Source organism: Pagrus pagrus (assembly GCF_965226575.1).
Source record: "Pagrus pagrus genome assembly, chromosome: 10".
Classification (NCBI taxonomy): Eukaryota; Metazoa; Chordata; class Actinopteri; order Spariformes; family Sparidae; genus Pagrus; species Pagrus pagrus.
The window spans coordinates 20,040,769-20,068,543 of NC_140194.1; the positions used below are offsets into that span (position 1 = coordinate 20,040,769).

Genomic DNA, 27,775 nt, shown 5'->3' on the forward strand with positions numbered 1-27,775 from the left:
TTCGGAAAATACAAACTCATCGGAGGAAAGGTGAACATCTCAACAGGAGACAATAAGGTCGACCGTAAGGTGGAGTAAGGTAATGGCCACAGGGTTTTCCTCGTGCATCTCATCCACGAACGCCACCGACCACAGAGCTGCTCAGTGCTGCCATTGATGACCATAAACTGTATTGCAGCAACTTCAACTTAACTCTGATTTGTACGGAAGCCCTAAAGGGCCATGCATTCATACATTTTATTTCCTCCGTTTTCCCGTGATAACGAGTTAATTTCATTTTTTTTCTCGAGATCTCGAATTATTATCTCGAAATAACAACTGCCATTTTCCCGAGATAACGGGATCATTTTCTCAAGATAACGAAACTTTGTTTTCCCGAGATAATGGTATAGTTAATTCGAGATCTTGAGAATACGGAAGCCCTAAAGGGCCATGCATTCATACATTTTATTTCCTCCGTTTTCCCGTGATAACGAGTTAATTTCATTTGTTTTCTCAAGATCTCGAGTTATTATCTCGAAATAATAACTGCTGTTTTCCAGAGATAACGGGATCATTTTCTCGAGATCTTGAGATAACAAAACGATAGTGTAGTATATTAAATCATTGCAGGAAACATCATTCAGTGTAGCAATGTCAGAGGAGCAGGAGCATATCGATCACCACGTCACATATCTTTTCAATCAAGGCCTGGCACAGGCTGAAATAGCATTATGCCTTGCTATTACAGATAATATACACAGTTAGCACGGCTTCAGCTATATCGGCGCCACAATCTAAGTGAGCCTTATGTCGTCATTAACTACATAGCTGACCAGCATCGAGGTCCTCAGGCCTGTCATATCATAGTCATTATCGTGAGATCTCGAATTAATTGTATCCTTATCACAGGAAAACAAAGTTACGTTATCTCGGGATTTCGAGAAAATGACGAGATCTCAAACTAATCATATTGTTATCTCGGGAAAACAAAGTTTCGTTATCTCGAGATCTCGAGAAAATTATCCCGTTATCTCGTGAAAACGGCAGTTGTTATTTCGAGATAATAACTCGAGATCTCGAGAAAACAAATTAAATTAACTCGTTATCCGGGAAAACGGAGGAAATAAAATGTATGAATGCATGGCCCTTTAGGGCTTCCGCATGAGAAAACAAAACGATAGTGTAGCTTAATAAATCATTGCAGGAAACATCATTCAGTGTAGCAATGTCAGAGGAGCAGGAGCATATCGATCACCGCGTCACATATCTTTTCAATCAGCTATATCGGCGGCGCAATCTAAGTGAGCCTGATGTCGTCGTTAACTACATAGCTGACCAGCTACGAGGTCCCGGGGCGTCTCCATAATCTCAGGCCTATCATATCACAGTCATTATCTCGAGATCTCAAATTAATTATATCGTTATCTTGAGAAAATTATCCTGTTATCTTGGGAAAACGGCAGTTGTTATTTCAAGATAATAACTCGAGATCTCGAGAAAACAAATTAAATTTACTTGTTACCATGGAAAAATTCAATATGAAATGCTGTCCTCTTCATCCAGCGTAAATAAATAATTTGTTGTATTGCCTTGCAGCCACTGGGTCAGAAATGGAAGTTAATATTAAACATTTAAATATATTAAATGGAATTACATATTAGGAATCAAACTACGTGTGCTACATTTGACCAACTTAGTGAGATATTTTAATCATCATTTTCAGAAAAAGGCCAAGTAGGTATGAAGGTATTGAAATGCAGTAATACAGTACTGCGCTCAAATGAAATTAACACATACAAATAAAAAAACAAATAACTTCATAGTACATAGCTTTAACGTAACATTGTTGATGCATGACAGAGGGATAAATGTTTTTCTTTATGATCAGTAATAAAACTTGATTTAAATAAATTCAAGATATGAAATACATTTGGAAATCAATCCAACATAAGACAAAGTGTCTTTGTGCAAAAAGTGAGTATCACTTTATTAAGGATAATACATTAAGTGTCAATTCATTTTTATTACACCTCCTTCCATTCAGTACATTAACTTACAATGTGCATATGTAGATTCAGATGCTTTTATAGTAATATACCATGAGAAGTGGCCTCGGGACCAAATTGAACATTTTCTCATTCTCTTTACATATTAAATATAATTATAGGCTAATATTACAACTTTATACATTTTGAAAGGACCACACAGCAATGTGGCCACTAGGTCAGAGTTTAATCCTTAGTTTAAAGTTAGTGATGACAGTTTCCTTCTGCTGCAGCCAGATAATTGCAGCATCAAATAATATGTTCCACCACAGAAGTGGTCGTGGACAAACACCAAGAAAGCTACAGTGAAGTTTCAAAGTGCAATTCTTCAGCATCAAAAACCAAAAATTACCTTTGGTCAAATTAAAAATTCACATGTTTATGCTATATTAATTGAACATAAATCAAATGTCTATTCAGGAAATAAAAAGGCTTACATAACTGTGGAGTTACTGTCTCATATTTTGAAAAAAGCTGTAAATTATTCTGTGATCAAACGCAAAACTGATTAATTTGCTTAAAGACACAAAAAAATGCTATATTAGCATTCCACATCTTTGAAACTTTTAACAATGCAACAGATTTCAGTAAAATAGAAATTTAACAGTCTAATGAAAATGAAAACAATGCATTTTCACATTTTCTGAAATACTTCAGCATGGATCCAGACCTCATAAATCACAACGACATCCTCTTTAACTTATAGTGCTGCCTATGATTCATGTGATCTGGAAACCAGACCAGAAATGCTTAAAATAAACTAAATCGTGGTTTTAAATTCTACTTTAATTCTACAAGAGTTCATTTGTAACTGAAAAGCTGCCTACCTCCATAAATCAGTTATTTTTAGCAATAGGCATGACAAAACAAAGCAAAGCAAAGACCGGCTGTTTTTGGAGTGTAAACTACAGTACTTACACAGCAATCAGATTAAAATAAACTCATAAAATTATGGTGAATTAAAAAAATATCTATAAGTAAAAAGATGAAACAGCATATATGACAAATAGTGGTTATTTCCAACAGTGAAGAAGACACTGCATGAAGCCATGTCATTAAAATCATATAAAACTATTTAGTCCTGTCTGTACACCCAAAAGCCCCTATGTCAGGTTCTGAGCTGCATCAGAACATCAGTACTTAAAAAGGTTCACATAACACAGCTTATAAGGCATGTCATGTGGGATATTAACATGCAGGGTTACATTGCACAGCCTACAGAACAGCTTTACATGTGGAAAATAAATTTGCTTTTAAAGTTCGACCAGAAACTCTGTGCACTTGGAAGCAGAAGTCGACATTTTGGGACCCAAACTTATAGTGGAAACGTCTAGCCTGAGACTGTCTAAAAGTACCTCTAGAGCTCACTGATTCACACATTATATCTCCATCGTTTGGACCGTAGCAGTACCAAAACGTAAAAACAAACATATAAAGTTAATTGAGTGAGCTTTAAAAGGTGCTGGCAGATTGATTTTTTGAACATTTGGACAGAGCACGACTAGCCGTTCCCCCCGTTTCGGGTCTTTGTGCTAAATTAAGCTAACCAGCTGGTGGTTGTCGTCTTACAGTTCACAAACAGATGTAAAAGGGGTATTGATCTTTTTATCCAACTCTCCCCCAGAAAGCAAATAAGTTAAAGTCCCAAAATGTCAAACTTAATTTAAATTTGTATGATTATGAATATATGAGACATTCAACAACCCTCTCTGGATATGAGGGTTTACCTCAGCTCCCCTCGTCTGTCTCTGCTCAGTCCTGTTCATACTAATATGAAACGCAACTTCAACTTGGATCCTCTTCTCCCATGTTGATAAACTGGCCTGACTGTACTTCTGGTTATTCTGTGTGTTAAATCAATATATTATAATTAGTTATAACATAATACATATACTGAAGGTATAATCACACACAGTTCCCATAAAGCACCACATTTACAACACTTGGGTTACAAAGAGCATCCTGGGATTTTTAGGACTTGACAGAAACAAGGCTTCTTTTTCCAACCCTATCACTAAGCTCCCTTAGGAGCAGGACACCCTGCTGGTTTCTTCTGCAGTGTGCGCTTTGTAGGAAAAAAGAAAAATCTCCTCCTCAGTGAAAGTGACATTTTGTGTTGCAACATGTAAAGTCTACTTAGTACGGGTCGATTTCCCTTGTCGTCTAATTGGCTCAGTGTGCGGTGCGTTAAGGCCTGTGTGGGTGGCCCGCCTCGTCAGCCAAGTTGAGGATGTAGCCAGCTATGTCGTCCTCTGTGGGGATATCAGACAGTACCCACGATTCATTGGCAGCAGTCACCTGCAGGCGGCATATCGGACAGTTTCGGCTCTGCCCACTCCTGCGGAAACAGAAGGGAGTGTGTGATAATCATCAAACACTTTTCTGTGACAAAAGAATTACTGGATTATTCAAGCTTGATCCATCAACTCACCATTTATCAATGCACTTCTGACAGAAGCTGTGTGCGCAGGGCAGAATGAGGTCAGCCTTTCCGTCCATGCAGATACAACACTCCTCCTCGTCAGTCAGCTGCTTCACTCTGCACAGACACACAAACAAAAAAACAGATAAAGTTTTACTTATTTTCTAAGGAAAAGGGCACAGATTTAAAATATCAAAATCATGTTTTGATTGAAATGCTTGATGTTGGATGAGTCTGGATCGCTTGTAATAAAAAGATCAGCCTGAGAAAAATATCCTTCTGTCATAAAAATGCATGAAAATTTAAAAATAATCCCCTCAGCTCCTCTTATGGATGGGAATCCATGCAGGGGGATAAAAAGTAATTCCACTGCAAAATAGGATGCAAAGTCCATCATTTAAACAGCCTGTGAGACATTTAATAACTTATTTTCTAGTACTGACACAGGTGGTGAGCAGGAATAAAACTCCAAACAAATTAATTGATTCTGAAAACTTAACTGAAAGTGAAAGCATAACAGTGACATACATATATCATCCATATTTGTAATGGAAAATGTGTTTCATTGTCACCAATGCAGAAGACAAACAGCAACATTATCATCATTTATATGGAGTTGTGGTACGAATATAAGTCCAATATTCAATCAAGTCGGCAGTTTGATTCCCAGCTCCATCTGTCCACATTTCAAAGAGACCCAGGCAAAGACATTGAACCCCAAATTGATCATGATGGTCAGGCCAGCACCTTGTAAGGTAGCTGCTGCCATTGGTGTGGGGCAAATTATAAAGCATTTTGGAGAAATGTCTCAGCTTCCCATTTACCAAATATCTGACACTTTAGATGCTAAATGAAAGAAATTGAAAGACAAGGGCTGAAGTATAATGTACACACAAAGGGTCTTTTATGTGAAACATTATATGTAAATGAAACTGTGACTTTCTAACTGAAATTCTTCCTTAAGATAACTTCCTTAGTTGTAGGCTCTTTGTTTGAGGGACCATTTCAGTTCGCCTACCTGCCCATCCACATGCTGGCCTGGCAGGAGTCAGTGGAGGGGAGTGGGGCAGACGGGCCCTCGGTGGCGCCCTCTGCAGCGAGAACCCCGGCAGCCTGGCTGGTGATGTCACGGTACAGCTGGATGAACTGGTACAGGTTCATGATGCGTGATGCTTCCACCATGCCATTCTCTTTGTTGATCTGGGCAGAGGCAAAGGCAACCACATGACTCAAACAACACACTGGTATGGTATTCTGTATGACATGCAGTCACAATCCTACACAGTTCGGAAATAATTGGGTTTAACAAGTGTGTATTTTTAACAGTCAGCACAGGTGTCTGAATCTTTAAATTTGATGATTTTCATGTAGCAATGGAGATTTCGAAAACAGTACACACAAACAGCAGAAAGAAAGGGGAAATAAGTGCCCAATGACATACTTTATACCAACAGTCTACATCCAGTAGTCAGACTCCAAAGGGATAACAAAGGGATAAACTAATGTAACCATAATAAAGATAACCAAATCTACCCGATAATATCCTTTCCACACTTACCCCTGCACATAAACACAAAGTACAGGCTCATTTTCACCATCTGCATCTATCTTTCTGTCACTCTCACACTCCAACACTAAATCAAAGCTGTGGGCAGATGCTCTTCTTGGCATGTGATGAGTGTGCAAAAGGTTCCTTGGTCTCACCTTGGTACAGAGGATCCTGACAGCCACCTTCCACAAAGCTGAGGCGTCGGATCCTGGCTGCACCTCAAACAGCAGGTGCTTCGGCTGCCCAGCAGCTAACTTGGCCGTACTGAGAGAGATCCAGCAGAAGAGAAAGAGACTCTGTAAAGCATTCTGCATCGTTTTTACTGCCTTGTGCTAAAGCAGTAAACATTACAGTGTATGAACACAGCTACACATGCAAACACACACAAAGTATCCATGTCGAATGATGGCCAAAACTGCTGTTTGTTGTTATAGTGTGCACTCTGCATTTCAGGTGCTGTTTATTCATCAGGATACTCTGCTGTGACATAGGATCCAATACCTGCACTGACTGAAACTGGATAATAGGAAATGTAAACATACAGTGCATAATCACTTACATAAAGCTGCATAAATTATTGCTCAACTTATCCAAATGATAGCTGCATTTTTAGATGGATAAGACTTCTAATGACTGTGTCATTTCATGATATTATTATGACTTTCTTTTGTCACAACTAGGAATACTTTAACCATGTTATCCTGCTCTCTGAGAGCTAATAAGCTAAAATTAAGTTGGCAGAGGCTAGGCCTAATGCCTGGGGAGTGAAATGGGCCAAATTCTACATGGTGGAAATAGTACTGAGTACTGAGTACTGCTAGCTGTGCAGAGGTCTCAATCAGAACAGTCTACACTGGGAGCCAAAAAGAAAATCAGCTAAAAATACATAGCATTCAGTAGGGATGCAGAGATTGTGAAATTCTGGGCTGATACCAATGCTTAAAATAACAATTTGGCTGACAGCTACAGATGCACTGATTGCAATTTTCTTGGCCAACTCAGATTTCAAATATTTTAAAAGTCTGACCGGTTGATTCCGATTTTCTTTCTGTATAAGAACAATAATTAACAGCATACGCAAACATATTTGTGATCTTTTTTTTAAATGGAAAACCCAATTGTATGTTTGTAATAAAACACTGACTATGAAATAACTAATTAAAATAAACGTTTTAAGCTATTTTAGGAACCTGTTGCTGAAATGTCTCTGTGAGTTTTAGCTTCCTCTTATAAGCAACTGAAATGTGAGCATAATAAAAAGTTTGCTGCTATGGTTCAGACAATGGATCCTTATCTTCATGCAGCATGTGTGTATATGTGGCCGGCATAGAATCGCATATCTAATACTGACCAGCTGATCATAGCCGGTCATGCTGAAAACTGGCCGATTCCAGTCCCAGTCAACCAGTAGCTCACGAATGTGGCAGCAAAAATGTGATGCGACACAACAGATAAGCACCGACTACTGCCATCACTGACTGTCATCTTGCTTGCCAATTGGCTGATAGCAGTCAACAAGTTGAATGTCGGCTAATAAATCGGTTCATCCATCGCATTCAGGAATTCTTAGTAAAGTACCCTAAGTCAACAGTCCTCAGAGCCAGTTGGTTCAATCTGTTTTGTTCCAAGGCAAACTTGTTCATTCTACTGCCCCTACACTACATTAAAGCAGCTGGAAAAACAGTGGCATGTTTGCACAAATGAAAATCTATTGATGGAGAGTTAATTGTTCCTGAACAGCTACAGTATGTGTCCTGAACAGACTTTTACTTACACATCGTTAAGTTCAGCCACTCTTGCCAGAAACTCCTCGTAGGTAAGGTAGCCGCTGTCACGCACCAGTCCGGCGTGTTTCACCAGCTTCTCAGGCAGATGGTTCACCACCGCCTGACCTGAGAGCTGCTGGCCCATCCTGACAGCAGCAGCACTTACAAAACAGCACTGGCAGAAGGCTCATTCAGTTCTGCAGAGCCTGGTGGGAAATTGGGAAAAACAGTTTGTTTATATGTGACAGTTTATCTTTCTTTCTCTGGGACAATCTAGCCTGTACTCATTCATTATTCTTTTTCAATCTGGACACCCATATTTGATTGCTAAATATTTGATTATACTGTAAGATTTTTTTTCTTTGAGATTTTGGAAGGTGGCTGCAGGGATTTGACCCATTCAGTCAAAAGACGCATTTACATCCATTGATGAATTTCAGGGCATCGTTAAGAATGTAGTGAAGGAGGTATGTTGTTTTTCTAGAGAGGCTGCTCTGTTTGAGTAGCTGATGTTCTGTTTTATTGTGATATTTGTATATCATGTTTAATATGTTGTATTTAATTATTATGTTCTGATTTTGTGCTGAGGCTACCTTGGCCAGGTCTCTTTTGTAAAAGATCTTGATGTCAATGGGACTTCCTGGTAAAATGAAAAGTAAATAAATACATTTTTTGCTTTTTTGTTCATGTGTCCTGTCATTGTGTTACTTATGAATGGAGTTGTAGTGAAAATAAATGATTCCTCTTTATGCTGTCGACCACACTCTGAGAACCACTGGGCTAAAATGCCACTGTGAAGCATTAAGAGACCCAACTGGGGCCCTAGTGTCCGAGCAGAACCTCACAAATCCAGCCTCAGACTAAAGCACACAGATCAACTTAACTGAGATAGCTGCTGAAGTGCAAACTCAGCGAAGTGAAAGTAACTAAAACACACATCCTGTCAAATCTGCTAACGTTAACTAAACTATTACTTCCTGTTGCAGCTGACCATTAATTTGTACAGCGATGAGGTATCATATCTCCCAAAAAAACAACAATTGTTTGAAATTGAATCGTTAAAAACGCAACTAAGCAACCAAAATCTTAACGTACACACAGGACTGCTCCTCAACATAATTAGCTAAATTAGCATTATGTAATAACTGAAGCTAACAGTACGGATGATAGATATTTCATCTGTCACCGCCACAAATGGCAACAGCGTTCTAGTATTGAAAACACTTCAGTGGCTCATTTAAGACACCACCATTTTAGGTCCAAGTCACCAATGAACCTCAATTCAAACACGACTTGCTAATCTTAGCAACAGCGTCACTTCTTGACAGCAGTTTGCTAACGAGGAGCAGCATTTCTTCACATTCCCATTCAACAAGCCACGATTGAGAAAGACAAAACCTTTCGAAACAAAACACAGATAAATATGATCCCCTGTTGTGGTGTGAGAAAGGGAAGCTTATTTTCTTACCAGTCACTCAAATTCAGAGGCAGGAGTTGAGGTCCTAACTTCACCACTAGCTTCGCTGGACAGTTGTTTGTATTGACACAACACGGTCGCCGTTTGATGACGTCAAAGCGAGTCGCATAGTTTCACTTTTCAGTTTCTGATGTGTCATGTGTTCATTTACAGAAAAGAGATTTTATTTTTATGAGACAAACGATCCAGGCAGAGGCCATATTATTATTATTATTATTATTATTATTATTATTATTATTATTATTATTATTTTGAGTCTTCTCATTTTATATGGTGAATTTTATATCTTTATATGCAAACCCAATATTCACTAATTCAAGCATGCAATGAATCTCTGACACTGCTAGGACTGACAAATCTGGACTATGGTCATCTACAATGCCTTAAAAACCTCTTTAATAATTACACCCTTTTTCCATTTTGCTTGTTTTCCATATTACTTATTGTATTCCATCTGTTGTAGACTGCATTTTTGATGATTCAGTAATAAAGGAAGTTTAAGATTTAAAAAATGTCACTCTACCTATTGTGGAGGAATTTGCTGAAATTTTGTAAAGATTTAAATGGGCCTAAATATTTAGGTGATTTTGGTTACAGCGTACAAGACTTGGTTGCTTAGATCTCCCCAACAAATAAGCAGGGTTACTTTAAAAACATATTCTGATACAATTACTAATTACCTGTTAAAAATGCGGTTAGTTACATAATCCAAGTATCACAATCTATCTCGATCACTTTCCATTACAAAAAAAGACCAGAAAAAAGGAATATCAATGAGATGACTTTTATTTAATCTAAATAACACATTTTTGGATTTGGTTTCACTCAAGACCAGAGTGAAGTTTGAGACCTGTGAAGTGTCTGAAGAACCAACATTTTACTACCTAACTAAACACTAAAGTCTTTTCAGTACTTTTTTAACTAAGTCACTTTTTTATTTATTATAGTTTAAACTTGAAATATAATGTGTTGTATTTTTTCACTTCCTGGAGCTGTATTTTGTATTCTCATACAAAATGCGGTTACATTAATTTTGCTATCAAAGATCTCAATCCTAAATTCTGAAACAATAGTCATAGTAGATAGGCCGAATTATTTAAAGTCTTTTGTAATGATGACATTATAAGATGGACATAACTTATATTTTTATTTATAATTAGATCACATTTGCCAAATAAAGTCCAAGTGTAATTTCTCTTTATATGAGCCCTAAAAGTCGAGTACAATTTGTTCCATTGTTATGACAATCAACCAGTCAACACTGCAAGTTTATCTCAGCAAATTATTACAATATTTTGGTACTCAGTTACCATGACTTTAGTCTTTAAAATACAAGCTGACGCAATGTTTCTTTTCAAGTGCGCTCAATCATCCAGCCATCTAATCTACGAACCATTAACAGAATCATATTAGTAGTTACTATTTAGAACACTGTCTTTATTTTAATTTCCTGCTACTGCTTCATCTTTGAGATAAATACAAATAAAATGGTTTTGTGATGGTTGGTTTTCTTCATGTCATGTTACTTTAACTGAAGTGCATTAAGTTCACTATCTTTTGCTGGGGGAAGATAATGTGAGACTGATTCAGATTACATATGGCCGCAGGGGATCCAGGAGGCCGCAGGTGGTAAAAAAAACAGAAGGTAAAGAATATAACGAGGAGAGAAATAGGAGGTGAGAATTGGATACGACTGGAGGGCAGGAGAGCAGAACATGCCGCCTAGGGACAAAAATAAGGAGGATAAAATATACAGTAAGATTGAGGAGGAGTGAAAAAGAAAGAAACTCTGAAATGTGAAGAAAAAGCAAAGAAAATGGCTGCCGAAAATAAGGCGCAGGGTGTTGATACGAGGATAAAAACCAGATTAACGTCTGATGCATCCAAATGAAATGTCACTGTAACAGAGTTAGAGAAGTTGGGTGAACTTAGTTGTCTGGCAGAAAGTCTATTTTTCACTCAAAAACTCATTTTGGGCTGGCTGGATCTGCAGCCAGACCATCTGTCTGAAACTGGCAACCAAAACACCTGAAGGGGACTCAAACAGAGAAGAGAGTGCAGCACAAACGACACCTGTAACTCTCTGAGACCAGAGAAGGACACAATCTTCCTCAGATTCATATTCCTGTTGTTCTTTAACTAGTGACCGAATATTGATGTTTTGTTTCTTGTTATTTCTGTTCACTCTGCATACACATCTGTGTGTGTCTGTTCATCCGAGAAGAGGAGTCTATCCTCTGCTGCTCTCTCTCTCAGGTTTCTGCCCTTTTTATTTTCATTATAGGTTTTGTTGGAGGTTGGTTTCCTGATCAAAGGTCTAAGAGGCTGTTGTATGATGCACAGATTATTAAACCCTTCGAGGCAAATTTGTGATTTTAAACTATATGAATAATATTGACTTTGCTCAAAAGCCAGATGGCTACCCAAGTACAGTAAATGCCACTGTTTGTTGTTATCTCTTAAAGGAGGAGTTCACCAAAAAAAAATTCTAATTCAGACATTATCTACTTGATTTGATGTCAATGGAAAGTTTAGTGAAGTTTTGTAGTCAGCAAAACATTTCTGGAGCTTTACAGCAAAACAGTGTTGCAGCTTCTCCTAAACAGCTGAGTGAATGATTATATAAATTTTTCTGATTGAGGGTTTGTCACACTTTAAAACGGAGATCTGGGACATTTAATCACATTCTCCCGGTTCTCTTGGTTCAAAAGCTGATTAATAAGTCGCTTTTTGTTATTTCTTTGTGATATACCAGCAGATGGCAGGAGAGGACATCAAACAATATCTACCTGAAGCTGAAGTCAGAGACATGGATGGTTCATGCTAATTCTGCATATAGACAACTAAAAGCTTAATTACATGCAAATATTCTGCTGTTTGATGACGGGCAAAGCTGCAAACTCCAGGTTCCCTTAAGATTTTATTGGAAAACTTTTCGAGTACACTCTTTAAGTAATCAAGATATAAAACCAGTTGATTGTTGCATTTTTATGGAGAAAAAAGTTACTTTACAAATTGGTTGATTTTCTTTCACTTGATTTAAGAAATTCATGATTATTAAAGGACATTAAAGGATTTCTTTTTGCATATTCTCACAATTTAATATAATCAGCAGGTCCTCAGGCTCGTTCTTCTCATAGCCGTACCTCAGCTACTCACAACTCCAGACAGAATATCACATCAAGACAGTCCAATGAACCATTAAAACTTTTCCTCCTTGATTTTTTCCTTTCATTATTCTTTTCAGATCTTATTTAATTTGAGATGCAGGAAAAAGCTCTTTGGTGCAGCACTGAACCCATCGTCATTCACTTTCACACTTAGAAACACTGCACGAAAGGCAACTATTGAGGGATTGATTCTGGCTGAATGACTTCCTTTAATTGCCACCCTGATAATGAGACTGAATGACTGTTTCTTCTCAGTTTGTATTTCTATTTTACAACATTTTGGGGGCGGTAGGGCTGCAACTAGCAATTATTTTATTTTTTCAAATCTGGGACAAACGTCCACTTGGACTGAAGGATGAACTGATTAGATTTTGGTGTTCAAGTGTCTAAAGGTCAGCCTCACTGTGACATCATAATGTTCTGCTTTTCTGGTCATTATTCATAGCCTGATTGGTTCACAAGGCAGTAATTATAGTTTTCATTATAGATTAATCTGACAATTATTCTTACGATTAATCAATTCATAACATGGTGTATAAAATGTCAAAAATTATCACATTTAAGAAGCTCGAACCAGCAAATGTTTTACATTCTTGCTTGAAAAATGACTGAAAGGATGGATCGATTATCAAGAGTTTACAACTAATTTTCTTTTGATTGACTAATCAATAACCCAACTGCCAGGATATAATGTGAGCAGTTAATGTTTCTACAAACCACAAAAACGTACAGGTTGACATTTGCAGCATCGGGTTCACATAAAGCTTTTTAACTGACTTTCACATCAGGAGGTGAAGATGATCAAACAAGAACCAACAAGGCTGCCAAACAGCCAACTGCAGTCTGAATCACACCACTGGATATTTAAAGGACACCTGCAGTTATTTCTAGCCATTTCTGTGTGATCAAAACTGGCTATCTTTCATGTGAAGTCGGATCAACTCCATCCGTGATCGTGACAACCAAGACAGGTATTTCAAGGCAAACTATGATGTTTTTCTAACCCTAACCAGGTGGTTTTTGTGCCCAAACCTAACCAGATCATAAACACAGCGCTGTGACGAGAGAGAAACAGAAAATTCAACCAAAATAAACATAATATCACAACATAAAGAGATGTTTAGTTTGAACTCATTTTAACTTATTTTGCAGAAATGCACTAACTAATGCTAACATTCATTCTAGCGATTGGGTTACTAATAATATTATTATCTCAGCTCTAGCAGGCAGCTGTTTTAGACATCTGTGGCCAGGCTTTTTAAAAATGTTGTCTGAACTACGAAACAGAAGAACATTTTGAAGCATAGATGCTGTAAAAAAAAATAGGCCTTTACGTGCTCTGACAAAAGAAAACAAGATAACAGTCGAGTTTCAACAGTTTTATATACAGATTTTCACTTTAGGAAAACAAGAACAAGTATAAAGGCTTCATACCGTACAGATAAGTCATTTTAATACATCACACTGAAAACAAACAGCAGATCTCTGAACAACCCAAGAAAATATGGATTGCTTTGAATCCCAAAAACACACATTTCTCAGGAGTAGTCCAAAAATGAACTTATAGAAACTGCATCCAAATGTAATACTATACGTACAGATGATCATTTAAAAACTCTGACTGACAGGTTGTGTGGTCCATAAACTGATAGTTCTTATAATGACCCACTCTTTCTGATTGGCAGTGACGACTATTCGTACACACTCGATGTCGAAGCCGATCTTGTGGTCCACGTTGGTAACCTCAATGCTGCCACCTTTAAACTCTCCTAACGTGATGTAGGATGAACACTGCCTTCCCTGTTTAGTGTCCACAGACTTCTGGCCTACTTCCAGAGCTCCGTGGTGAAGAATGTCATTTTGTCTGTCCTCTGTTCCCGTCACTATTTTAATTCTGCTGACTTTAGTTGATTTATTAAAGATTATGACAAAGAAATCTCCAGTGCACGGAGGCTTCCCCCAGAAATATTCATCAATGATACTGCTGTAAGCCTTTGTGGCGTCGTAGTTCTCAAAGACGTTAATGTTGGTGTAAAGGCTGGCAGGAGGGTTGTCAGGAATGTCTATGGAATCTTCCTCGAAGTCGTCGTCCTTCAGCTTGTTCTCCGCTCCTTTGTAAGAAGAGTAGTAGCCCATGTGCTGGAACAGCGAGGGCTTGAAGCGGATCACGTCCTTCTGGGCCAGCAGGCCCCTGAAGTGTATGAGGAGCCAGTCGCAGGGCATTTCCTGGTAGAACATGAGGAGGAAATGAGCCAGACGTGGCAGGTCTTTGGAGTGGTACAGCTTCCCGATGTAGCCCAGCTTGGAGAACTCCAGCATCACCCAGTAGGAACCTTCTCTGGAGGTGATCACCTTCTTCAGCGATGTCAGGAAGTTCCTGGAGCAGCGCACATCGTCCTCTAACATCATGTAGAAGTGAGAGAGGTTTGTGCAGAAGTTTAGGAGGAATGCGTAGTCCACATTCTGCTTAGAGCGGAAACGGACCCGATCCTCCGGGTCGTTATAGTTCCTTTTCAACCCATCCAGAGATGGATAGTACTCCTCTGGAGTGTGGATCACAAGGAGGCGTCCGGCTATGATGTGGTGAGCAAACTTCCTGGTGATCTCCTGCACCAGGTTCTCACACCAGACCAGATCAAAGTCTGCCAGGTGGACCACAACCACAATCTCTTTGAGTTCCTCGTAACTGGACTGATCAAAGATGGATTTGATCGTCTCCAGGAGGTAATTCCCCTTTTTCCTCTTGACAGATGACAAACCGATGGTGAGATACTCTGTGAACAGAAATCACTTTAGTCACTTCATGATGAAACAAAATCTTAAAGGAGACCTACAGTATCGTGCTTTTCAGATTGTTTTGTATGTATCTTGAAAGTTAAAAAATTCCGCACCAACAGAAGCTCCTCTCTCCCACAGAAAACACTGCCCCTGAAATGCCTCGTCAGTAGTCTCGCCTATAATTCTGTGACTTTGTGACATCACGCAACGTCACCATGTCATACATTTGCATAATTTATGCCTAGCAGCTAGTTTTAAGAATGAATTTAGCACAGCTGCTCTGTTGTTGTTAGCTGTGCTGGCTCAGGCGTGTGTGAGTGGAACAATCAGAGGAGACTGGGTATTCAGAAGGGGGGGCCTTAAAGAGACAGGAGCTAAAACAGAGCGTTTCAGACAGAGGGGGAATACAGTAGTACAGTATGAGAAAACATGCATGTGCATTTATAGAGCGAGTATAGAGCATGTAAAGCTATTCTGGTAGTAACCCAAAATAAAATAATGAACCTGAAAAAAACATATTATGTGTCCTTTAAAATATTTCTCGCTGTTGTGTGATTAAATAAGATTCGCCAAAGTTCTATCAGCTTGGTAGAAATACTTACTTTTACGTGGCAAAGGAATTCCTGCAAGGTAGCGGTACGTCACGTTAATGGTCCCGGAGAAATTAGAGAGATCTCTGAATGTGTGGACGTATCTTTCAGAGTTAGCAGGATGCATCAGAGTCTCTCCCAGCTGTCTTTTTTCAGCCTCCTAAAATCACAAATACAAGAACACTGAGTAAAAGCAAAATGCTGTAATCAGCAATTGTTGTTTTGCCTTTTGCAGGTGAGAAAACTTACCAGCACATAACCATCATCCATATAAAGATTGAAAAAGAGCAGGAAGGTGATGAGGAAGCCGAGGAAGGGGAACATGGATCGTTTCCTGAAACACCTCATCTTGTCCACGGACTTCCACATTAGCCTCAGGATCATGCCTCTCGCTGCAGGACATCAGAGATAAAACAGAAATTTGGTCATAAAAAGTGAATAAATAAATCGATCAATTTATTCTTTGTGGACATTTGGGTAATGACATGAATATCAAGGATTAGGTGAAGGCTTAGAATAACAAAGAGCTCATCACCTGATTTAATCAAAAATCATGACTCAGGATTGCCTCACTAATCAGAGCAGAACTGATTTTTTACTGAAACATAAAGTGGTTAAAGAAGTGAAGAAAGTATCATCGTACTACTAATGAATCAATTAGTTAATTAGGAGAAACACATTAACGACAATTTTGATAACAGACTCATTATTTATGTAATTTTCTAATGTCAAAATGCCATAAAAAATCAGTAGTTTTAGCTTCTCAAATGAGAATTTGCAACTTTCCTTGTTTTTTATATTGATGCAGCTGAATATCTCTGGGTTGTGGTTGGTTTGACCAGACAGTTTACAGTGGAGAAACTTGGGGAGAGAAAGCGGGTTTAACATGCATTAAAGGTTCAAAGCTGGAACTGAACTGAGGACTTTGTGGTGCAGTGTACGCCTTAGCCAATTTTCCGCCAGAACATCCAAAAAGTCATCTTGGTTCAGGGGCTCAGGGACATTTTCTCTATTTTCTGACATTTTAGAGGCAAATGTTTAACTGAATGAATAAAAAAAGGACAAATTTGTCAGCAGGAGTAATGGAATTTTCTGAAGGACTTCAGGACACAATATTGAGATACATCGAGATGCATCAAGAATCTTGCATTCAAATCGTTTACAGTTGAATCGTAAAAAAAATCAAATAATGAGGCCTCTACCAGCCAATAGCTATCTTTGCCCGTCTGTCGTTTGTCGTACGGACAGGTTGTGTTCAGTGGGTGTATCAGAGCTTTTTTTGCTGGAAACAGGGCTGATCGGGCCGGTGAGAGTGAACCGAAACATTGTTGTGGTCCATAAAACAAAAACAATGAGCAAAAAGATGCTAAATTGCTCAACAGAGCTGAGAGAAACTGCAGTGTCAGGTGATACTTCAACGTTGGTTTATCACTCTGAGTCATTCCTTTCACATTACACACTCACATGATCCATTGTTGATATAAAAATACTGATACTAGTGCGGCTTTTATTAAAATACTCAGTACTCACGGCCCTGTAGTATCAATCACGAAGCAAGACTGATGGATATTCATCTTTAAGTGGGTTATGATGAGGTGCTCAGAGTGACAGATGTGACCAACAGCACTGACACAGAGATACAGAAGGCTGATTTCAAGGTTTATTATCGGATTAAGCAAAATGGATCTAATAATGGATCATCTCGGTCGTTAATCTAACCGCTCACGAGGGGAAACGTCAGTCATCTGTTCAGTTTGTGTGCAGCAGTCAAACGAGCCAGATGATGTTTCAAAACTCAGTAAACACCAGCGACATCTCTGGATAGAAAACAAAAGCCTCCAGCCCCGGATGTTTACTCATAGTGCTGACAGTCTTTAAAGTAAAAAGAATTACCCTGGTCACTATCTGTCCTATTTGGCGCTACATCTAAAAAAGCACCGATCCCATGACGCCCTCCATAATTCTGATGTTGCGTAACGTGAAAACACAGCCTTCGATTTGAGAAGCCGTGAACTCCCTGGCGACGGCGACAATTTTGGCAGAGGCTGGACCCAACAACTCAATAAACAACTCATTATTCATTGTGTTATTCATTGCTCGAGTTCCATTTTAGCAGAAAAAAATCATCTCCCGTCTGCCTGAGAAGTGAGCCATTTTGCGTTTCTGTTACAAAAGAGCTGCACGGTGGCACCTGAGAGATGCAGCGGCAAGAGTAAGTGGAAACACAATGACAGCTGTGAGTCAATATTATGAAAGTCCTCACAAAAAGCTTCTCTTCCACACACACACACACACACACACACACACACACACACACACACACACACACACACACACACACACACACAGCATTATTTGAGATAGCAGCCTGCAAAATCAGATATTGAGAAGACGCAAGAATACCTAACAAGGCGAAATAATGGCCACATGCCTTCTCTGCAAGTGGAAATACTGCTAAGAAATTAGATTTTTGTTTGCTTTCTCTGACTTAATCTACACAACAAACAAGTCTCCCATAGGTCACATACATTTATATGGAAATGAAGGTACGTCTATGAATAAATAAGCACCATTTGTTGGGTCTATTTGCTTTTGTTTACAATGCTGCTCTGCCAAGTTGTGTTTTCTTTTTTTTTACCTCGGCAAATTATCAGCACGGTTGCCCAGCGAGCTCATTTCTACTATGAAGTCATTTTAGATTAGAGCCACTGAAATAATAACAGGTAGAGGGGAATACCAATGGGTTTTAGCATAAAAAATGTTATGGGTCCCTCAGGAGGGTTTTATCTTCACTAGACATTAGCGACAGTCTCTCCAGGACAGAAAACGAGAGGAGATTTGTCCCGTTCACTAATCTTTTGTTTTAAAAATGTAAATTCCACAGAAAAGGGGAAATTACAGCAGTACTTAGTATTGGTTCGAGCCCAGCTCTCCTGGATTATAGGTAAATCTTCTTGAAGAAATGAATGTTAGTATTTAAAGTGGAGCTGAATTATGATTCACACAAGCTTTAACAATAGCCTGAGGAGAAATTATGTTTATAGGTGCAGGTTAAACTGTCCTACGACACTGGAGTACTGCAGTCATTCATTGACTAAATTAGGGGTAACTACTTATTTAAATTGCACATTAAGGCTGCAGCTGAAAAGGTCTTGGATTTATTTCCCCTTCTGCATCACAGAGACCTGATGTTTCTTTCAACTCAAAATGGCCCAGTCCCTAACCAACCATACCTGACCCATAGTTTATGGTTTTTCACCTGATCATGGTGCTAGATGGAAAGTTAGAGAAATTAACAGCAAATCCAACCAAAAGTTGTTGAGATAGTTCAGTTTGGACCAGAGTGGTGGACAAAGCGAGGGACACCGATGTCCCTAGAGACGCTCTGCTAGCACGGCTAAAAACATGCTAATGCTTACTTACCTACCTACCACAACCAAAAAACTCATAAGTCACCCAGCAGCGGATTTAGGGAAATCTGAGAAATATTCAACTTCACGCAAATGTCCCTTGATGAATGACGCCCACAGCCTGATATCTAGTCCTACCAATCATGTTTGTTTAGATACCCTCATTAAGAATATGCACCATAGTCGTTTTCTGCTTTACCGATCCCATGACACCCTCCACATTTCTGATGTTGCATAACTTGAAAACACAGCTTTCGATTTGAGAAGCCGTGAACTCCCTGGTGACGGTGACAATTTCGGCAGAGGCCTGTTTTCTGCTTTACTCAACTCTATAAAAACACTTCAAACTAAAGACAGGAAACTAATCAACGCTGTCAACAACGTGTGTTCTGCTGTTCTCTGTGATAAAATGTACAATTAGCTAATCTAGGTCTGGACACTGGGAGTCTTCAGAAGCTCCTTCAGAGCCACAAAGGACATAACTCTTCTCACTAGATGAATAGTACTTCTTGTGATGAGTAAACTGATCTCAATGTGCTATATTCATGGAGTGCCTCTTTAATGTCTTGGCATTAGACGTAATCCAGGGTATTACAGGGTAATCCAATATCGACATTTTCAATCCATTAAGATATAAACCTCACATCAGAGAAAGTTGTCACGACGCGAGGGCAACAAGATGCAGAACACACAGAAACAACATCAGACATGTTAGAAATGTCTGTTGCTGGTGTGATTCATGGATTTATTCCAACAACCCTGTCAGTGCGCATTAAAGGCATTCTGAAATGAAGACTGACAGCTAAAAAATTCAGATTTTAACAGTAATTTTGAAAATTGACGTGCCGAAGCCTCATTGAAAGTGAAAAGAGACAAGCTTGTGGCTGAAGGCATTCAGAGTCAATAACTAGACACACTGTGAAAGTCTGATTGTGGAGAATGAATGAGTAGTGCTTAAAAGAACTTCCATCAAGGTGCCCTTCGGCACCGCTCTTAATCCCCATTTGCGTCAGTATAAGCGGAAGAATTCTCCACCAGTAAGGAGACTATGGTGGTTGTACTGGGAGGCTCCCAAGTGGGAATGTGTGTACAGTAACTGTACGGAGTGCTGGAAGGTGATCTGCTCTCTCAGCAAAAACCTTCCCTGAATAAATTAAGACATAAAAAAGATGGATGGGAGACTTGTTGCTGCAGAGACAAAGTGTCATGAGACTCTACAGTGATGTATCTATCTGACAGCTGGCTCACATCTTTGACTCAATAAACTCAGAAGAATTTAACTAGTTAATGAATTTACATTAGGTTGACCATGTGTTGATTTTGCTCTCTAAAGAAGGAAGATGTGTCTGGTAATCTGAGTACAAGAGGATGGCTTTAAATACTTGAGTATGGTGAGTATGCACCAAAACACATGTGGAAGGTTTTTTTTATCGACGCCAACTTGATCTAAACTGATGTATCCATAATCCAGTTTGTATTTTAATGCATAACCAAATTCAAAGGCATCTCTGACTGCATTAAAATGTGGTCTTTATGTAGTGTGCTTATTGCATAAAAAGCTTTCTGTAACCATGTTACAGCCGCTTCTCTCACAATGTAATGTCTCTCTTTGGAAAAAAAAATTTTTTGGGCCCCTGTGCGTCATGTGACGATGTTATTACACAGACTGTCTGAAAGTTGGCTTCAAAGCCTGGTGCTCCTCTCGGGGGTTTATGGTGCGTTCCAAGTAAGTCAGAATATAAAGCATATTCTCAAGGACGTCTGATGAGCACAGATCAACGCTGCACGTTTCACAAACAACACTATATGAAGTAAAAACTGATGAAGAGGTAAAAAGTAAGTGTTCACTATGTGTGCCGCCATACTGCTGTGATGTCATCCGTATTTATGTCAGGGAACTCGGGCTATGCAGATCTTGCCCGAACTTGGACTTTTCCGTGTAAGAGGTCGTTTTTTTTCCCCGGGTTCTGAGTGTAATGAAATCTTAAAATGACATCTTAAAATACAGTACAGCAGAAATAAACATGTTCGCCAAAAAAATTGTTTGGATCTCTATAGTTAGTTTTGTTATTTGTTATCCTGTTCATGACAACTATATAGGGGGTGAATTTTAATATAATTCACTTTTATAGGAATAGGCTGAGATAAATACAGTCTTAACACTAACATAGACGTATAAAGCATGTGCAGCAGTTAAAGTAGGCAATTTGCAGGTAGGCTGCAAGTGTAAATATACAAGGCCGGTGTAAGAACGAGTAATGCTAATATAGATATCAGAATAAACAGCTGGATATGAATATGGTGTTTACACTGTAGGTCAGAAAGGTACAGTGTAGACAGAAGTGTAAATGTAAAATATGCTCAAGGTTATAGATAAAGATATATGGATGGTGTATTGGTATGTAGGAGCATCAATAGTGCAGGTGAGAGTATCAATCAATCATTGGGATCAGTTCACTGATTTTTGTCTTTTCATGGATTTAATGACAATGAGAAAAATATAGAATATTGCCAGATGTATCGTTTATCATTTAAGGCAAATGTGTCACTTTATCTCTGCTTTTATGAACTCTTATGAATTTTATTTTTATTTCTTATTCACTTTTGTGACACTTAATTAATATTTCCAAATGCTTTGCTGCTGTTTTATCTCTTAATTCTGTATGGACACCTTTAAACTGAAGGTCTTGTCTCAGTGTATCACCCTGTATGAGTAAAAGCAGAGATTTTAATGGAACTCTACTCATCCATTATGAGTGATGTTCCTTCAAATTTCTTGAAAGTTCAAAGTCCACTGCAACTTGAACAAAAATATGATAATGCCTCTGCGGTAAGATGCTTTCAGTTCTTTTTCAGAGTCGTGAGATGTGCTGGGGAATCTCTGCCAAGGGCTTTTAATGGCTTTTTTTTCCAATCCCCTCTAGTTTATGAACTTCACACAGTCTTGTGGAACTCTGTGAATATAATTTAATATACAATGCGCGTCTTAGACACTATATCCAGCTATTATTCTCCATCTCTATCCTGCCTCAGCGGGCCTCGGGCAGAGAGCTAATGTGGGTCAAAGCACTGACTGCTGAGGAGAGCCCATCCTCATTACAGTCGCCACCACTGGGACTGCGAAAGCCTTTCATGTTCGTCTTTGACCTGAAAGGTAAATACACTCTAGATACAATTTACATGTACTGCAGGCCTGCTCCTCACGCAGTGCCACACTTCACAGGGAGAGAATTATGTCTGCTTCGGGCTAAAGCCTCCTTTAATCACGAGTAATGTGCTGCTGCAATTTGTAGGCAACTGGGATTATTGATTACGGTGATCTGATTATTTTATAACACTGATGATGATAATATGAAAATATTTCTAGGACTAAAGCAGCAGTAGTTTTGAGATTAAGAGGCGAGAAATGTCTTTTAGTTCACAGAAAACAAAGAGCCTGACTGATAAACTGACCTGGCTGACATTATTTTTGTACTGATTACATATTCATCATATTATTATATTATTATTATATTCTATCAAGTACATGACTGCTGTGTGACCTCCCACACAACATTGTAAAAGCGAGATGGCAGTGTGCAGCGATCAGCTGATGGCTTTCACATTCAAGCAGCATCAGCAATACCTTACTAATGTACAGCGGGAATAAACAGCGTGTAGAGTCAAAATATTTTCAAGTAACTGAACTTGGTGAATTAATTATTTCAACCAAACCGGAGTTGGTCATTGTTGGAACAGTGGGAAGATAAACCAGGATGGTTTATAGTTTTATTCTAGTGTTTCAAGATGATCTGCAAGGTAAAATTACTGCTTTTGTCAATGGAGTCTGGTGGCTTTGATGAGACCAATGTTATGGCTGTTTATGGTTCGGGTGGAAATGTAGACAACACGGCCATTCCATCGGTTTTCGATGCAGGTGCTCTACTTCAACATCTAGTGGAAGTGAACGTCAAATATAGAACAACCATTTGGAAATATAGTGACACTTTACTGTATTTTCTATGAAACAGGCACTTTAACCAGCAGGTTGTCAGTTCGAATTGTTGGAAATTTGTAGTCCCAGGTCCTCTATCTGCTAAATAATATCAAATATTACAGCACACTCATTTAAAAGCCAAATAATGTCCTCATAAGATCTATGGCTTCTATCTTTTTAAGATAATTATATCTTTGACGAGTGTGATCTCTGTTCTTTATCAGGCTTCTTCTCTTTTTTCCATCCAGAACGAAGATGGTGAACAAAACACAAAAACACAACAAAAATGCTCTCTTTTTCTTGTCTGCTGTGAAGCTGACTGTCACAGCCAGCAGATAAACATGATCCACAGGCTATTAGAGTATATACTGTGTACACTGTAGCACAGCTGCAGGGAAGCAGTGAAAAGTGACAGTGAAGAGGAAATGCTTCAAACTTGCTCAGGGCAACTGAAGTTGGGCTTTACTGAATAAGAGTATTGTAGTTCAGTTGACTTTTGACTTTTTATTGAAATTCGTATCTGGGTCATTTTTTTTAGTAGTCAGTTCACTTGTTTTGCAGTCAGAGGTTTTGCTGACTTCTTTATGTCTCATTTTTTATGCATTTCAGTTTTTTATGCGTGCGGCTGACTAAAGTACAAAGTGCAAAAATGAAAGGAAAAACATAATTAGGGACAGATTTTCTAAGCTGTACAGAATTTTTTTATGGTGAATAATTGAATACAAACAGTATTTGGAAAATTGATGCTGTTCAAATGGTCTTTAGTTAGTTTTAATTTAAAAGCACTTTAGACATTCCTAATGACTATGGCTCTAGGGAGAGCAATGTCGGCCAGTCACACACTTTGTTCCAGACTAGATATCTCAAAAACTATAACTACAGTATGAAAACATCCATGGTGCCCAAAAGATGAATCATACTGACTTATTAAACTAAACGTTTTTTACTTATTTGGTGGAATATCTTTCTGATTGGTTGCCATGAAATTTGGGACAGACGTTCACGTTGCTCTCAGGATGAATTTAATATTTTGTTGATTAATTGGTGTTTACTGCCATTGTCAGGTCAAACAGGTACCTGAAAAATTAATGACATCCCCATCAGCCTCAGCTGTGCGTTGTGCTTAGCACTAATAATCAAATGTTAGCTTGCTTACATACTAAACAGAGCTGGTGAACAGAGTAAACAAAATCATCACAGCCCTATGTGAGGAGTGCATGCACAGGCTAAGGAAGATAGATTAAATCTGGACACAGCGCTGGAGGCCTATTCATTCCTATTCCTATTCCTAATATCCGGTTTGGTGCCCGGCTAACTTTTATCGGAACAAATTGCTCCAGTCTTTTAAGGGCATAGTGCATCACCTGACGATGTAATTACACGGTTTGACCACTATGAAAACTGGCTTCAAAGTCTGGGGTTTTTCCTGCAGGCTTGGCGCAAGTGTGTCCGCCATCTTGGACAGCTACGGCAATGCCATTTGGACAAACTACATGAAGATCTGTGATAAAAACTGAATTTGTTAAGTTAGTTTATGAATCGAATTACATTTGATAATTATTATTTCAGACACTGTGTATGTGTTGGCCTGTTGTAGCATAGCTGTTTATTCTTTTTAGTGTGTTTGGCAATATTGTTCTTAAAATTTCCATGTCAATAAAACCCCTTTGAATTGAACTGAAAAGGCTCAGCATGCTCATGTTAGCATTTAGCGCAAAAAAACAGCCTTATAAAGCCAATAGCATGACTATAGACACTTGTCTTGTTCTTACCAAACTACCAAGTGAAATATAAGCAGGTAAGACAAAAAAAAAATCTGTATTAGGGTTGCATTGCATACAGTGTTGAATTTAATCTTATTTAAAGTTATGCAAAACTCCAGCACTTGATTGGTGTAACACATACAGTATATGTTCATATGCATTTCATATGATGATCAGATGCTTTCTGCTTTCTGTTTCAAGAAAAAACTTTGAACCTCAGCGTTTGCATATTCAGAGTTTGTACAAAGGGTGATTCAGGCCAGCAGTGTGAATGGACATTGGGAGATATACTGTTGGACGTTTCATTAATTTAGTAGAAAACACATTGAGCCTCTTTTTACATACAGAGCAGAAAAGCTTGTGTTTGAAATTCAGCGTCGGTCTGCTCACAAACACAGCTCCGCCTTTGGCTCGTTTCCCAACCGTTTCTAAGCTTCCTGTAATATGAATATGTAGGGCTGTTACGGTCACAGCAAATCCATATGCAACGCAGAATAATAATGAAGAGAAAATGCTTTCAAAAGTGCAATTAATCTCTTAGAAAATGGCTACTGAGGGCCTCTAATGAGATGCCATTTTAATAAGCCTGTGTGTGTTCAACAACAAAGCCATTTGGTAAACACTATTGTTCATTTGCCTGTTGACATCCAAGCAGTGTACAAACCCACATGGACTCTGCTGAGCTGTGGTGTCTTTGTGTTTGTGTGTGTGGGTGTGGCAGCAAAACAGGCAGCAGGAAAGCTATTGATGAGTGTTGCTGATGACAACGTTTTGGTGGTATTTCAATGCTTTTCAGTCAATTCGTCTGAATGAGCTGTTAAGATATATTTAATTTTGCTGAACTGACCATGAAAAATATTAAGACCTTTCAAGGAGACATCCCTTCTGTAACCTTGAGTCTTTATTTTCAGTAAAGTCAGTCTATACTGTCGTCACCACGATTAGATTAATCTCTCAATAAATGAGGAGATGAAGCTGAACAGCCTCCGATTTATGGCAGGATTCACTGAACACTGTCCAAATAACATGATTTGGTGGTATGAAACAAAATTAAAGGCTTTAACTATTATTGAACACTAGTTTTAGAGATATTAAATTGCTGAGAAACACGTGGACCTCACAGTACATTCTTGACCTGAACAGCCGTTCGACAAAAAAAAAGTAAGGTCCACTAGCTTTTTAAAAAGCTTTTAGTCACATAATAGGAGGTGGTAGTCGTTGTGATCAAGTATGCAAGAAGTGTGACAGGCTTTGAAGCCAATTCAACACAGTTATATGGGATGAACATGGCTCTGCCTCTGACGCTGTATCCAGATTTGCCTTATACATCCATAGTTTTGATTTCCCTTACCATATACGACTGCATGTCATTACTTGACCAAGGACCCAAGATAAAACTGAATAAACCAACCCAATCGCCTGAATAATTGTTAGCTAAGTAGATTTCTGCAAAACCACAGACAATTGATTTTTTAAATGTATCTTTCATCACAATGCTTTGCTTATGCTGGTTTCTGCACAAACATCACTTGGCTAGGGTAAGTAAAACATCATGGTTTTACTTTAAATACCTGTTTTCGTTGCTACGATCACGGATGGAAATGGTCCAACTTTCCGTGACAAATTGTCAATTGTCTTAGTTGCTACGAAAAGGCTGGACATGTCCCCACGTGTGCTTAAAAATATTCAGGAGTGTCACTGTGATCGGCTGTTTGGCGGCCTTGTTGGCTTGTAATAACGAGATCACCGTCCCATCTACCTCCTGATGTGAAAGTCAGTTTATAAGCATTTAATGTGAACCTGACATGCCACGGTTGGTGCAAATGTTAACCTTAAAGAGGCACTATTTAGTTTTGGAGAAGAAATTCAAACTCAGAATTCCTTAACTGAATAAACAAGCTGCTCTCAGAGGAAAATAAAGTCCCCAGACCACTGTTTGAAGCTAGAAAGGTGGCAGGGTCCGCCACATATAAACAAGATAAAACAGTAGGAAACTGTGTTGTCTTTTAAGGTCAGTTTGTTTATTCGGTCATGAAAACAAAGAGAGTTTGTTTATTTAGTTTGTTTAGGCATATAATCAGTCAATGAAGATCTTTCTCTACTGATTAAAATGTCCTTCCCAAAACTACGGAGTGCACCTTTAAGTAACCTGATATCGCTGTGCTGTTGTTGTTCCTGGAACATCTCGATTAATGTTGCCCGGGGACCATCCTTGAAACTGACCAATCACGTTTTAATAATCTCATAGCCCTGTGACTGAGGGAAAAAGACTGGAAAAACACATGTACAGGACAAGTTATTATTCAAAACACACTATTTAAATCCAAACCATGTTTACATGTCGAAACATAACCAAGATTTTAACAGTGACATTAAACTGAAAGGAAATGGACAGTTTAACTACAAAATGTTCCAAATGAGATACCAAACCCAGTTTCCTGTACTGAACCTACTCAGCAACAATGACTGCACCAACACAGCGATATCAGATACACCACTGTGACCTGCCCAAGAATTGATGAAAACAGTTGGAAATTGGATAAAACATGCACAGCCATGGGTTAATTTAAAAAATTTGGTTTTGGAACAACCTTTGCAACAAAGGTGGGATGCTGCATCAACTTCAATCCCGTCTCTGCTGAGAGAGTCGCATCAGCTCTGCATGCCGACAACCAAACACGCAACGTGGGTGCATGAATATTTGGCACAAGTGTTGCAGTCGAGCCTGTTCCCATTCATTTTTAATCGGGTTTGCCCCTCTTGTCCACAGCAGGAAGAGGGTAACTGCTGGAGCCTGGAGTCTGAGAAACTAGCTGGCCCCCTCCACCTTGATGAATAAGTAAACAC

The 27,775-nt window shown here is 38.8% G+C and overlaps 2 protein-coding genes across 6 annotated transcripts in view; both read right to left on the minus strand.

Moving 5' to 3' along the window:
- Window positions 1–1,942: 1,942 nt before the first annotated feature.
- On the minus strand, window positions 1,943–9,321 carry rnf141 (ring finger protein 141). Its single transcript, XM_084363921.1, has 6 exons — window positions 9,233–9,321; window positions 7,773–7,970; window positions 6,154–6,262; window positions 5,468–5,649; window positions 4,459–4,566; window positions 1,943–4,365 (listed from the first exon to the last, which is right to left on the minus strand). Exons 2-6 carry the CDS (start codon window positions 7,907–7,909, stop codon window positions 4,215–4,217), a joined length of 687 nt encoding a protein of 228 aa, XP_084220047.1. The 5' UTR covers window positions 7,910–7,970; window positions 9,233–9,321; the 3' UTR covers window positions 1,943–4,214.
- Window positions 9,322–13,775: 4,454 nt separating this feature from the next.
- LOC311263352 (alpha-1,3-mannosyl-glycoprotein 4-beta-N-acetylglucosaminyltransferase C-like) overlaps window positions 13,776–27,775 on the minus strand; it is a 55,636-nt gene continuing 41,636 nt past the window's right edge. For all 5 annotated transcript variants that reach the window (XM_084363344.1, XM_084363346.1, XM_084363345.1 and 2 more), the window contains 3 exons: window positions 16,029–16,171; window positions 15,792–15,939; window positions 13,776–15,185 (listed from right to left, as the gene is read on the minus strand). In XM_084363344.1, the coding sequence (XP_084219470.1) occupies window positions 14,020–15,185; window positions 15,792–15,939; window positions 16,029–16,171 (1,457 nt within the window). In that variant the 3' untranslated portion in view covers window positions 13,776–14,019. The remainder of the gene's footprint in view (window positions 15,186–15,791; window positions 15,940–16,028; window positions 16,172–27,775) is intronic.